The 12,050-nt window shown below is 41.5% G+C and overlaps 1 protein-coding gene across 12 annotated transcripts; it reads left to right on the plus strand.

Moving 5' to 3' along the window:
- Nucleotides 1-618: 618 nt before the first annotated feature.
- LOC102908251 (transmembrane and coiled-coil domain-containing protein 5B) lies at nucleotides 619-11,772 on the plus strand. 12 transcript variants are annotated; one of them, XM_076570300.1, is made up of 13 exons: nucleotides 921-1,037; nucleotides 1,560-1,896; nucleotides 2,539-2,688; nucleotides 3,001-3,118; nucleotides 3,430-3,480; nucleotides 5,101-5,169; nucleotides 6,238-6,294; nucleotides 6,764-6,823; nucleotides 7,333-7,397; nucleotides 10,042-10,117; nucleotides 10,351-10,394; nucleotides 10,688-10,724; nucleotides 11,384-11,772. In XM_076570300.1, exons 2-13 carry the CDS (start codon nucleotides 1,832-1,834, stop codon nucleotides 11,708-11,710), a joined length of 1,119 nt encoding a protein of 372 aa, XP_076426415.1. In that variant the 5' UTR covers nucleotides 921-1,037; nucleotides 1,560-1,831; the 3' UTR covers nucleotides 11,711-11,772. The 12 variants fall into 12 exon arrangements, with proteins under 12 accessions (XP_076426421.1, XP_076426415.1, XP_076426420.1 ...); XM_076570301.1 differs by having other exon boundaries at nucleotides 927-1,144; XM_076570299.1 differs by having other exon boundaries at nucleotides 927-1,144; nucleotides 1,832-1,896.
- Nucleotides 11,773-12,050: the final 278 nt, after the last annotated feature.

The raw sequence follows: 12,050 nt of genomic DNA on the forward strand, positions 1-12,050 counted from the left end.
GGTGAAGGGTTGAGGAGGTTACAGAAGAGGTCCCTGCTTGAGAGGCACATTCCTGGACAAAATGGTGTCAAAGACTTTCCCAGGGACTGGAGGTCACTGCCATTTGTCTCTCATAGGTTTGATTCAGGTCATAGAGTACAATGTAGGTGGGAGTTTGTTTATAGGAGCATATCTAGCTTATGCTCTATTGATATTTTTACAATTCTATATCCTGCCTTATCTTAGTATGGAGGAGAATCCTAGAATGTTTGCCAAGGTGACACTGATATGCTAAATGCCATCTACTCCTGCAATAATTTAAGACCTCAAAAAATAAAGGGGATAATCTATAGCAGTAGGCAGTGGAGTTGGGTCTCTGGACCTAACATTTCTTTTCCCACCTTCCTATTTTGCCTTCTCATCTTCTTGTATTCCTGCCACCATCAAAATATCTCACTCTTCTTTCCCAATGACCTAGAGGACCAGTGCAGGGCAGGAGGATTAGTTTTTATAGCTCCAAAAGCCCCATGTGGTAGAACAAAGGCTCAGACACCATTCAGATTCTTCAGGCCTTCTATCTGACTTTCCTACCTCATACCCTTTGGATAACTCAATGGAGGTGCACATTTGAGTTTAACTGCAGTAACTTGTGAACGTGCCACACAGAGATCATGGAAGAGAAATGAGAGTGGTCAAAACATCTGCTAGGTCTAGAGATTTGGGATGTGAATGTGTTCCCCATACAGCAGATTGTTGCTGCCTCGGAAGATGTCTTAGCTGTGCCCAAACTTGTTCCATAGGACCTATTCCTGTTTCATAAGACACCTGAACTGCCCTGAAGTTCTGGACTTTCCCACTTTGCTGTTGGGATGACAAGACGATGTCACTATCCCACTATGACATGCTGCCCCACCCAGGCAGAGTAACCAGCCCAGTTATATTGGAGACTCAGTCAGCAAGGCAACCCCTTGAGTGACAGTCCTAGCATCTAGCTGGAAAGGAAATCTGTTTGGAACAAAAGAAATCTCTGTTGGAAAAGGAAAGTTGTGTTTGAAAAGGTATTAGCATAGTTTGGTTTTTCTTGTGGGTAAAGAGACTTCTGGAAGAAAAGGAAAATGAAGCAGAAATGATGGAAGGAAAAGAGGTGGGAGATGAACTTCAAAAGGTATTAAGATGAAGAGCTGTAAAGCAAAAGGTAGAATGGGAAAGATAATGGCATCCTGGTATTCTGCCTTCCTAAGACTGAATTAGGATCTGAACTTTAGTGCCACTGTGGTAGTTATAAAATATCAGCTTTTGGGTCTGCCTCAAAGCTTGATGCCTCTGTCTTGTTTCCAATAGTGGTATCATGTTGCTTAATCAACTCAGCCTTTACTGTCCAGAGCTTGTTGAAAAGCTGGAAAGTAATAGGCTAATAGAAATCAGGCAGCCAATTTCTCCATTCATTTTTTTTTCATTTTGTTTGGGGTTTTTGTTTTGTTTTGTTGTTTCCTGAGGGTTTGAGTTAGAAATAAATTCTTTTTGTATGTCAATAGACATACACCAGTCTATCACATGTCCCTTAAATTTTTACCTACCAGAGCAAGAGCAAGCAAGAAAGGGAAAGGATCAAAAGAGAAGAAATTTAAAAGATTTCTACACCCAATGTGATTGGTTCTGAGATCCCAAAATCAAGCTGTAATCTAGTTTGCTGAAATTTAGTTTGTATAGAATGTTGAAACTGAGTCTGGAAAAGTGAGAGCATACAGAAGGCTCCAACTTGACTCTGCCTTGCCCAAAGAGTGTCTGACTTTTGCCAGCTCCTTTCTGGCTGATGACATGATGGATAGTAGGACCTTCATTTTCATGACAGATGTCTGCATTCACATCTAGAAAGCCAAAGATGGAAGACATTGGACAGAACCCATTGGATGATGGGTAAGTAATACAACAATAGGGAGCTGGAAGGATGACTGCTCTAGAAGTTTCCAGCAATCCAGACCACAGTTGTGAAGGATGTACTCTCCTTAAGCCTGAGAGGATTGTAGAAGAAATTTCAGCTCCATTTCCCCTTCATCATGCTGTAAAAGCTGTCCAGTCACCCAGCACACTGGCCTGGTTTAGGGGAAAGATTCATTGCCTTCCTTTCTTCCCACCAAGCCTTGGCTTCTGACAAACTAAACAGAAAATATTCAAGTTTCTGACAAAAGACTAAAGAAATTTCTTTCATTTTCTCTATCTTTAAATGCTTTATAGGTGTTGCTTAGATTCCATATTCTCCATGTAAAAATTTTGGAAGTGAACAAGTTAGAGTACAATCATTTATATAAAAAATATGGTTTTTCTTTTGCTCACAAGAGATTTACATTCTAGTATAACTTACAATATTTTGAATTAAAATGTGATATGACAGACATTTACTTTATGAGAAACACTATAGAGATTGGTTTATCATGGGAAAAACAGTGAACCTATTAGGCACATAAACAACAGAAGACTGGAGAACAAGAATTCGGGGATGTTTTCTTGGGATTCTGATGTTCTGATCTGAGTTTAGTTATGAAGACACTTTTCCTTTAGGCAGGAGATAACAGAAATACCGACTTTAGAAGCCATAAAACAGAATCTCAACTATCTGAACTTGGACCTTGAAAAGGATCTACAGAGGCTGGATGAGGCCAATCAGATTCTCCTCAGAAAGATTCAAAAGAAAGAGGAATCTATTCAAAGGTCAGGCTTTGTCATTTGTGGAGGAGAAGCCCCTCAAGTGATGTCCATAGATTAGAGGGAAGTGGAGTTCTTCAGGTGATGTCCACAGATTAGGGAGAAGTGGAGGAAGGTTTACTTCCCTGGTGTAAATCTCAGTGTGTTATTTAAATCCTGAAACATGAGCTGTGATGCCCTCAAAAGGCTTTGGTATAGATCTTTGCACTCAGTTTCTTCCCTTCATTGACATTTTATTACAACTGTCAACCAAGATGGTGTGATTTTGGTGGCAGCTTCCTTAGGACTGAGCCACATCTGAGTAACTTTGTTTTTCAGTCTTGAAAGAGATATTGCCCTGTCCATTGGAAAAGTCTCAGAGAAGGATGACCTCAGTGAGATCACAATACAGAGGGAGAATGCCCTGAAGGACCTGGAGCTGGAGACAGCAAAGCTGGTGAGGAGACTTTTAAAAGAGACCCTCAGATGCCTTCTGCACTTATCATCCTGTTCTTCTCCCCAGAGGCTGTGCATAGGCTTGGCCTCTGTGACTACAGAAATCACAGCTGCTTGGGAGAGCTCTGTGGCAATGAAACACTGGGCATGGGGACAAGATCCTGGCTCTGTCCCAGATACCCCATGTTGGACCAGGGTGCATTATTTTTTTAACTTGACACACTCATCCTTACATATTACATACGTGGCCTTGGTAAGAGAAAAGGTTGAGAGCAGAATCTGTTTGTCTCCTTAAATTCCTTCTTCCTACAGGAGAAAAAGAATAAGACCCTAAGCAGGAATGTCATGGAACTTCAGAAAAAGGTAAGGAGACACCTCAGGTCATAAGGTACTCCATTTCCTACACCATTGTCATTCCAAAAGAAAGGCTGGTGGGATGGGCAGGAGACATAAAAGGTGAGTTCTGGAGATGCTCAGAATAAACTATATGTATACATACATACATACATACATATATATATGCGTGTGTGTGTATACATATATATGTGTGTGTGTATGTGTGTGTATACATATATGTGTGTATACATATATATACATATCTATGTGTATATATATATATATGCACCCACATCAATTATATGTAACCACATAAAATATATAGACTACAAACAAATGAAGGGATTTTTCAGACACTGAGTCCATTCTTAAAATATGACTAATTTCTAAAGAATTCTAATAGAGTTGTTAACTTCTTGAACTCTCTAGTCAGAAAAACAAGGAGAAGACAGTGAAATGTCTGTGCTCCACACCCCTATCACTTTCAGAGTCTTCAGACAGACACTAAGCCAGTATTTGCCCTCTGGTCACGACAGGTCAGGGGAGAGGAAGGAACCGCAAAGTGAGCAATGATTTACCACTCCTTCCCTCCTCCTACTGCTATGCCCGGTCTCTCCTCGTTACGGAGCTGTGATGGTCTTGGGGACAGAAAATGGTGTCCCCTCAGGGCTTAGTGATCAAAAGCACATACTCCTACAGAGAACATGAGCTCTGTTCCCAGTACCCAGGTCAGGTGGTTCACAACCACCTCTATTTCAAGCTCCAAGAGATTTGACACCCTCTTCTGGATGTCAAAGGCAGCTGCACTCACATGTACATACCTACACACATAGAGACACAGACATAGACACACACAGACACAGACACACACACACAGAGACACAGAGACACACAGACACAGACACACAGACACAGACATACACACACAGACACACACAGACACAGACATACACACACACACACACAGACACACAGACACACAGACACAGACATACACACACACACACAGACATACACACACACACACACAAACACACACAGAGAGACACACAGACACAGACATACAAACACAGAGAGACACACAGACACAGACATACACACACACACAAACACACAGAGACACACACAGACCACACACAGAGACACACACAGAGAGACACACACACAGAGACACAGACACACACAGACATAGACACACACAGAGACACAGACAGACATAGACACAGACACACACACACAAACACAGACATACACACACACACACAAACACACATATAGACACACACAGACACAGACACAGACGTACACACACACAGAGACACACAGACACAGACATACACACACAGACACACACAGAGACACACACACAGAGACACAGACACACACAGACATAGACACACACAGAGACACAGACAGACATAGACACAGACACAGACACACACAAACTACAAGTAAATGTGAATTTAAAAAAGTAAAAGGCTGTACACTCAGTATGGAGTTAGGCAACTTCCACAGGGTCAAGAAGACATGTTTCCATCCAAGATGTTTTAGTACCTGAATTAGTAACTACAATTGTTCTGCTGGCTAAGTCTAACCTTAGCTTATCCATGTGCCTTGATGAGTTCAGTTTTTGGAATGATATTTCAGATTTCAAGAGGACTTAAAAATGCTGGCCCTGATTCAGAAACCCTGAAAAAGAAAATAGCAGAATTGAAGGTGAGTAGAATAGCAAACTGGGTTTTGTGTGTGTGTGTGTGTGTGTGTGTGTGCATGTGTGTGACACGTGTATAGACCCTAGGTTCAAGGAGACTGTTTTCATAGATTCTCTTACGTGTGACACTAGATGTGTCTATTTGTGCATTAGAGAAGGGCCAGCATCCTTTTCTCCCATGGGGCATCCTAACCTTACTGTTCACACTCGAAGCAGAGGTGCCTACATTGCCTTCAGGTGGACGGAATGGCTTGAGAGTCTCACTAGTGAATGAAACACATTCCAAAAATGTACTGGGGTCTTCCCCAGAGCAGTTTGTATCTAAATAAGGACAACGCAAATACAGACATTCAAGTAGAAAGCAAATGCTAATTTTCACAGTACATAAGGATGTATCAATAGTCTCATATGGTTCTCCAAGCTGTGGCTCATAGAGTAAATTTTATTTTCAAACCTTATTTTGTCTTTTCCCTCTAACAGAAAGTAAAGCAACTGAGAGTATTAATTTGTAAAACTATATTGTTTGCACCCCAGTGTCTAGAACATTCTAGCACATAGTAGATGCCCAATAGATATTTGCTGAGTGAACAAATGAAATGGACTCAAGTTGGTGGTAAATCATATTGGGAAGTTCTCTGCAGTTTTAGGGGGCAAGTGTGCCATTTGGCTGAGCTCACCAGCAAGAGCTCCATTGTCTGCTTTTCTCTGACAAAGTGGGAGGTCTCCTATGACTCTCCTGTGATTTAGAGAGCATGTGTGCACCATCCCGAATAAGTGGGAGAAAAAGGCTGGTGGGCTTTGCTCAGTAGGAGGAAGAAGAACAGCCAGAGTCACTGGAGAGTCTGCCTACTAAGGTTCAAATGTCAACTCTGCCATTCTGAGACTTGGTTTAGTTGTGTATATAACGTCTCCGTGCCTTTGTTTCCTCATCTGAAAAATGGGTAATGACTATATCCTCCCTTAATTATTTGTCCTCAATACACGACAGCCACCCTGAGTTTGCTTTCTGCTAGCCTGGGTTTTCCTTGCACAAAGGAACGCTGTTCACTTTCTGCTGTTACCATCTTCCCTAGGTGAAACTACAAAAGTCAACCGAGTCCTGTGCACAACAAGAGAAGGAAATGGCCAAGGTTAGATTGGGCCAGTGCCTTTGCCACTAAGTGTCTACCTAGGACCTAAATAGGAGGGAAAGCCCCAGGGACTCCAGAAAGGTTTTCAGGCATGGGAGGGGTAGGGCAGGAAAATCTGGCAAGTGAATTTCTGATTCACAGGCAGGTGGGAAAAACGACTTCATTAAATACTGGCCTTAACATTTTTAAAACACCCATCTGCCTCATAGAATCCCAAACCTAATATTCCCTCCTGCTTTCCAGAGAGGCACAGGACAACATGGGTGAAGTTTTCCCCCTCCCCCACTCAAAATTAGGCCCTGGGCCTGAATGATGAGGTCACCTTTTGAGAGGTGGTTGTTTTCCTTCAAGTAAGGAGTTGCTAAGTAACCGGCCACATGTCCAATGTACCAGGCAGGTTCCCAGGGAAGCAGCCAAAACTTGGAACTGATTGAACTGATGAGGTTCCTTTGCTTTCTTCTTTTTCTAGATGGAAAGTGACTACCAATCTGTGTACCAGCTCTGTGAAGACCAGGCCCACTACATAAAGGTACAATGTTGCTGGGGAAGTCAGAATGGAGGCAGATCTCCCCAAGTCAGGAAAGAGCTCTTTTCTCATTAGGCTACCATCTGCCATGGGAAAATGCCTTTTATTCATCAGAATAACCACCAAATATAAGTGCCCTAGACAAAGTGCTGAACCCTGTCAGACAGGGTTCCTCAACCTATTTGTTTTTTAGTGTTTTCCTCACCCCATTTGTCTAGTAAGTCTGAGGAGTTCTGTGGAGGACACCAAGGCTTCAGGGAGCTAGGTTACATGCTCTGGGAATTCAGTTAGTCCAGGTCAGATCTGCATTTTGAGTACAGTCAAGGTCTAGAAGGGGAACCTTTGTTCTTATATGCCCGTTCTGTCACTAGGACTCTTTTTTTATTATTATTATTAGAACATCCCCCTACTTTGTGCACCCTGTTGTGTGAGGTATTTGGAACCTTAGGAGTTCATTTTAGTGGAATAAAAAAACAAAATTTCTTGTTTATGATGCTCTCCCCCATGGGAAGAAATACCAAGAAATTCTGAGGGAGATGGAGAAGGAACAAGAAATGATGCTGCTTGAAAAAGAAATGTAAGTTTGGGTAATGAGCGCCCCCTGGTGGATTGCAGTGCCTGCCCCAAGGCAGTTCCCTGAAGAGCAGAACATTTAGACAAATTGGTAAAGGACATACATACATCAGGCCATCCCTGGCAACCTCTACTCACGCTTCAGACTGAACACTCATCAGCATTCAGACTAGTGTCCTACCCAGTAACTGGGATCTGAAATGTTTTTATGATACTCTTTTCATATATTCTTTGTTGAACACAGTGGCCCCAACACGACTCAAGCTATGTTCAGAGATGAAAAAACATAGCAAAGAGATAGCACATGCAAGGTACAGAAATTACTGGCATCTGTGTGTGTCACAACCTTTCCCAGAACTATGACACAATGAATGACCAGAAATTTGTAGATGTATTTCACAGAACTTGACACATATTCTTTTTGTTTATACTTCTTAATTGTATCACATATTATACAAAATACATTAGTACCACTCAGAGCTACATAGAATATAAGCCCCAGAACTTCCTTGGACTCTCTACCTTGTCAATACCCATTGCAAAAGTAACCACTAGTCTGATCATTTTAAAACTCTATCTTTTTTTTTTTTTTTTTTATAAATTCAGTCTATGTCCTCTATGTCTGGCTTTCTCTGAGGCTTATCTCTACTGCATCATGTGACTTACTCTTTATAATATTCCGCTGTATGAATATGACACAACTAATCTATCACTGATGAACATTTTGACTATTTCAAGTTTGGGGATATTTAAATGTATCCTTCCATTTTTGAAGGGTCATCAGGTATACATATCTTGGTTGTACTAGATGAAACAATCTGGATCAATATCTCACTCACAAGAACTTTACAAGGATTCTGGGCTGGATGATTGCTCAGTGGGTAAAGGTGCCATTCCCATTCGCTTATTGTTTTCCTCGGGCCTTGAGTTCAGTTCTCAGTAGAATGACACTATGATTTCCTCCAGGTTTTTATTGTTTATGCTTGTACTCATCTGAAAACTATCTTTCCTGTGTCCATCTAGCCCTGTATATTCTTTAAACTTTTAAGTATTTAAAACTTGCAAGTTTAGAGAGATGATTTATTTCCATGGGTGCCTTGGTAGACCTTGGTGAGCCTATTTTTTTATGTGCTTTATTCTTCACAATTAATCTGTGTCTGTGTACTTTTACCTCTACTGAATTGTTTTAATTATTATAGCTTTATAGTTAGCCTTGATATATGGTAAATATAATCTGCAAGTCTTTCTTGTTTAAGATTATTTTGGCTACTTTTGGACCCATGAATTTCAATACAAATATTTTATAACAGTTTCAATTTCTACCAAAAAAACCTTACTGAGATTTTGATGGCAATTATTGGGATCTGTAAATAAAATTTGGAGGTTAATTAATGTCTAGCTAACAGTTGTTCTAACTTTATCCATCCATTTATTTAGATCTTTAATTTTCCTATAGTGTATTATCATTCTAAATAGTATTCTTACACATCTTTAATCATACTGATAGTTTTTGATATTGTAAATGTTGTGTTCATTTGATTTTTATGGGTGGTAACTGCTAAAATATAGAAATACATAGGCTTCTATCTACTGAATTGTATCTATTAACATTGCTTTCTGTTTTGTTTTTTCTTTCTTTTTTTTCTTTTTTTTTTGAGTCTTGTGTTACACACAGGTAACTAGGAGCCAGCTCCATTGCCAGGAAAGCCCATTTAGCTATTTGTTTTGACAGTCTTGAACACTGAACTCTGCCTCCTCAGCCAGAGATTTAGGCAGGGCTTATCTTTAGAATAGAATGTGTGCTGGCTAGTTTTATGTCAACTTGACACAAGCTAGAGTAATTGCAGAAGAGGGAACCTCAATTGAGAAGATGCCTCCATAACATTGGGGTGTAGGCAGACCTTTAGGGCATTTTCTTAATGAGTGATTGGTGGTGGAGAGCTCAGCCCATTGTAGGTGGTGCTATCCTTAGGCTGGTGAACCTGGGTTCTATTAGAAAGCAGACTGTGCAAGCCAAGAACAAGCCATTAAGCAGCACTCTTCCATGGCCTCTGCACCAGTTCTTGCCTTTAGGTTCCTGCCCGGTTTGAGTTCCTATCCTGACTTCCTTCAGTGATGAACAGTGATGTGAAGTATAAGCCAAAGAAACCTTTTATCCCTCAAGTTGCTTTGGGTCATGGTGTTTCATCACAGCAATAAAATCCCTGACCAGGATAGAATGGGGGTGGGATATAGCTCAGTGGTAGAGTATTTGCCTAGAACACATAAGGTCCTCAGTTCATTTCTCACTATCCCCCCACCCCCAAAATGGAGGAAAACATGTGACATGGAGGCAGAAGTAGAGGACTCTTGTGGGGAGAAAGGGAACCAATCAGAGAGGAAATAAGAGGCCCCAAGAAGGCAGTTGCAAGGAGGAATAAATTAGGAGAAAGTATAATAAATCATATGTCTGAAAAGGCCATAATGACACCCATTGTATGCTAACTTTGAAAATCATTGTAAAAGAATCAGACATGATCCAGTGTCTTTGTGTGCTGTTTCAACCATGTCACAGGTGTTTCATGACTTAGGAAAGCTCTTACAGCTGTTCCTGGGGTCACACACAACTGGCTCTGATCTTTTGTTGTTGTTGTTGTTTTTAAATCCAGATCCAAAGCCCAGAATGACTCTTCGCAAGTAGTGGAACCTGGGGCAACTCTGGTAGAGACCATTCAAAGCAACATGGTGAGTCTGGCCTGTCCACACTTTGGCTTTTCTCTAGCCCTTCTTCTTCCTCTTTCTAAAAATCCTGGAGAAAGAAAGTGAGGTTCTGTTGCCTAGCACCACACCATGGCATCTGGCAAAAGGCAGATAGCTGGGCTCACTGCAAAGACTCTCCTTGTAGTTCCCTACTCACTGCACTGCTTCTCTTTGAGATTCCAGTTACGCGTAGTTTTCGTGTTCATTACTTTCCACAGGAGAAGAACATCGTCAAGAACCAGAAGAGAAAGTTTTTGGTTAGGTAAGTGGCAGAATCAGGCCTCTGACCTAGTTGGTCCAGGCCACATTTACTGTGCAGATGACTTGATACAGGCCAAAACAATGAGTATTGGCATCAAACAGATAGCCATGCAGGTTGAGTTCTCTGAACTCTTCCTTTCTTTCTATATTCAGAATTAGGACAGCAAACGAACGTGGTTCTAAATAGCTGGAGGAATTAGTGTCTGCTTTCGAGAAACTCGGAATGCAAGCTGTAGGTTACACTTCATTTCAATTCCTCTCTGTTCCCCAGCGTGATCCCTTTTGGTTTTTCAGGTCCTGGCATCCCAAACCTTTGCTACATTCTTGGAAAGTGAGGATGGGGTGCATTAACATTCGTTATTGTTCTACTGTGAGCTGTGAAATTTAGGGAGGAAGTCATTTGAATTCTATCTTTTCTTTTTTTGGGGGGGTGGGGGGGCGTGTTTTCGAGACAGGGTTTCTCTGTGTAGTTTTGGTGCCTATCCTGGATCTTGCTCTGTAGACCAGGTTGGCCTTGAACTCACAGAAATTTGCCTGGCTCTGCCTCCCAAGTGCTGGGATTAAAGGTGTGTGCCACCGCCGCCTGGTGAATTCTATCTTTTCTTTTTCAAATTTTTGAAATAAGGAGACTTACCTTCAGTTTTCTAGAATTACTTGCTATAGGAGACATGAAGAGCACCACTGGCAATGAGGCTCACAATGTGACCATCATAAACATTTGCTGTTAACCTCCAAAAGGCCTGCCCCATGTATACTACCAGAAGGTCATCTATTCTACCAGAGAACTTAAATGTCATGAAGGAAATGTTCAATTCTTGACCACTAAATCAAAGGTTTTCTGCATTCACCATCTCTACCCCCCCCATCCCCTAAGTACCCCCAGACAGTTTTGCCAAGAGAAAGCAATTTGCCACCCATTTACAAGTTCATTTCCCACTGCTTGATGCTAAAGCATTCTGTTCCCACATGCTAATGGATTCCTCTTTGCAGGCACTTCCGGTACCTTTTCTTCATGATCATGGTCTTCGTCCGGCTATTGGGTTATCTGTTGTTCCACCTGCAGTATATAAACCCAGACTTTCTCGTGGACACTCTGCCCGTGCTGATGAGCAGAAGCACGCTGAAGTGGCTGAGGGACATATTGTTTCCCTTCCTTACTCTAGAGGTGGAAGATGTGCTACCACACTAGTGTTGGGTGACCTGCCAGGCCTCACATTGCACCCCCAATGGAGGGGCCATGGCTGTGGCCCTGGGTTGATGATGTGGGCCAGCAAGGAACTGGAATCCTATGACTCAGAGCCTCTATGTGACAGCTAAGCTTTATATTTAATTCTCTCCTGGAGTGTCTCTCTGTCAAATACAGAATGCATTTGACCAGAGTTCACTGTGTTGGTCTATGCATGCTGGAGCCTTTCTATGTATTCACAGGTTACCTGTTCTCTTCAGACAAAACGAAAATAAAAACTCCCCTGGGACTTCCATTTTCTGCTTCATTTTATTAAAGAAAAAAATAAAACCACATGTTCATTTGTTAGATTCTGAGTTATTTAGGGATGTATGCATGAGGGCATTCATGGAACTAGACTTCCAGTTTTATATTAATAACATTCTCTCCCTATAACTTTTTGTGCTTTATATTGTCTTAAAAGAGTGGGGT

The sequence above is a fragment of the Peromyscus maniculatus genome, chromosome 4, assembly GCF_049852395.1.
Source record: "Peromyscus maniculatus bairdii isolate BWxNUB_F1_BW_parent chromosome 4, HU_Pman_BW_mat_3.1, whole genome shotgun sequence".
In the NCBI taxonomy this organism is placed as follows: domain Eukaryota; kingdom Metazoa; phylum Chordata; class Mammalia; order Rodentia; family Cricetidae; genus Peromyscus; species Peromyscus maniculatus.

Bases quoted from the DNA above. Each gene is read 5' to 3' on its own strand.
- LOC102908251 (XM_076570299.1), top strand. From the start codon at position 1,106: ATGATGGAAGGAAAAGAGGTGGGAGATGAACTTCAAAAG. The intron at 7,398-10,041 runs GTAAGTTTGGGT...TTTTAAATCCAG, and splicing joins ATGCTGCTTGAAAAAGAAAT to ATCCAAAGCCCAGAATGACT. The intron at 10,725-11,383 runs GTGAGGATGGGG...TCCTCTTTGCAG, and splicing joins CTTTGCTACATTCTTGGAAA to GCACTTCCGGTACCTTTTCT.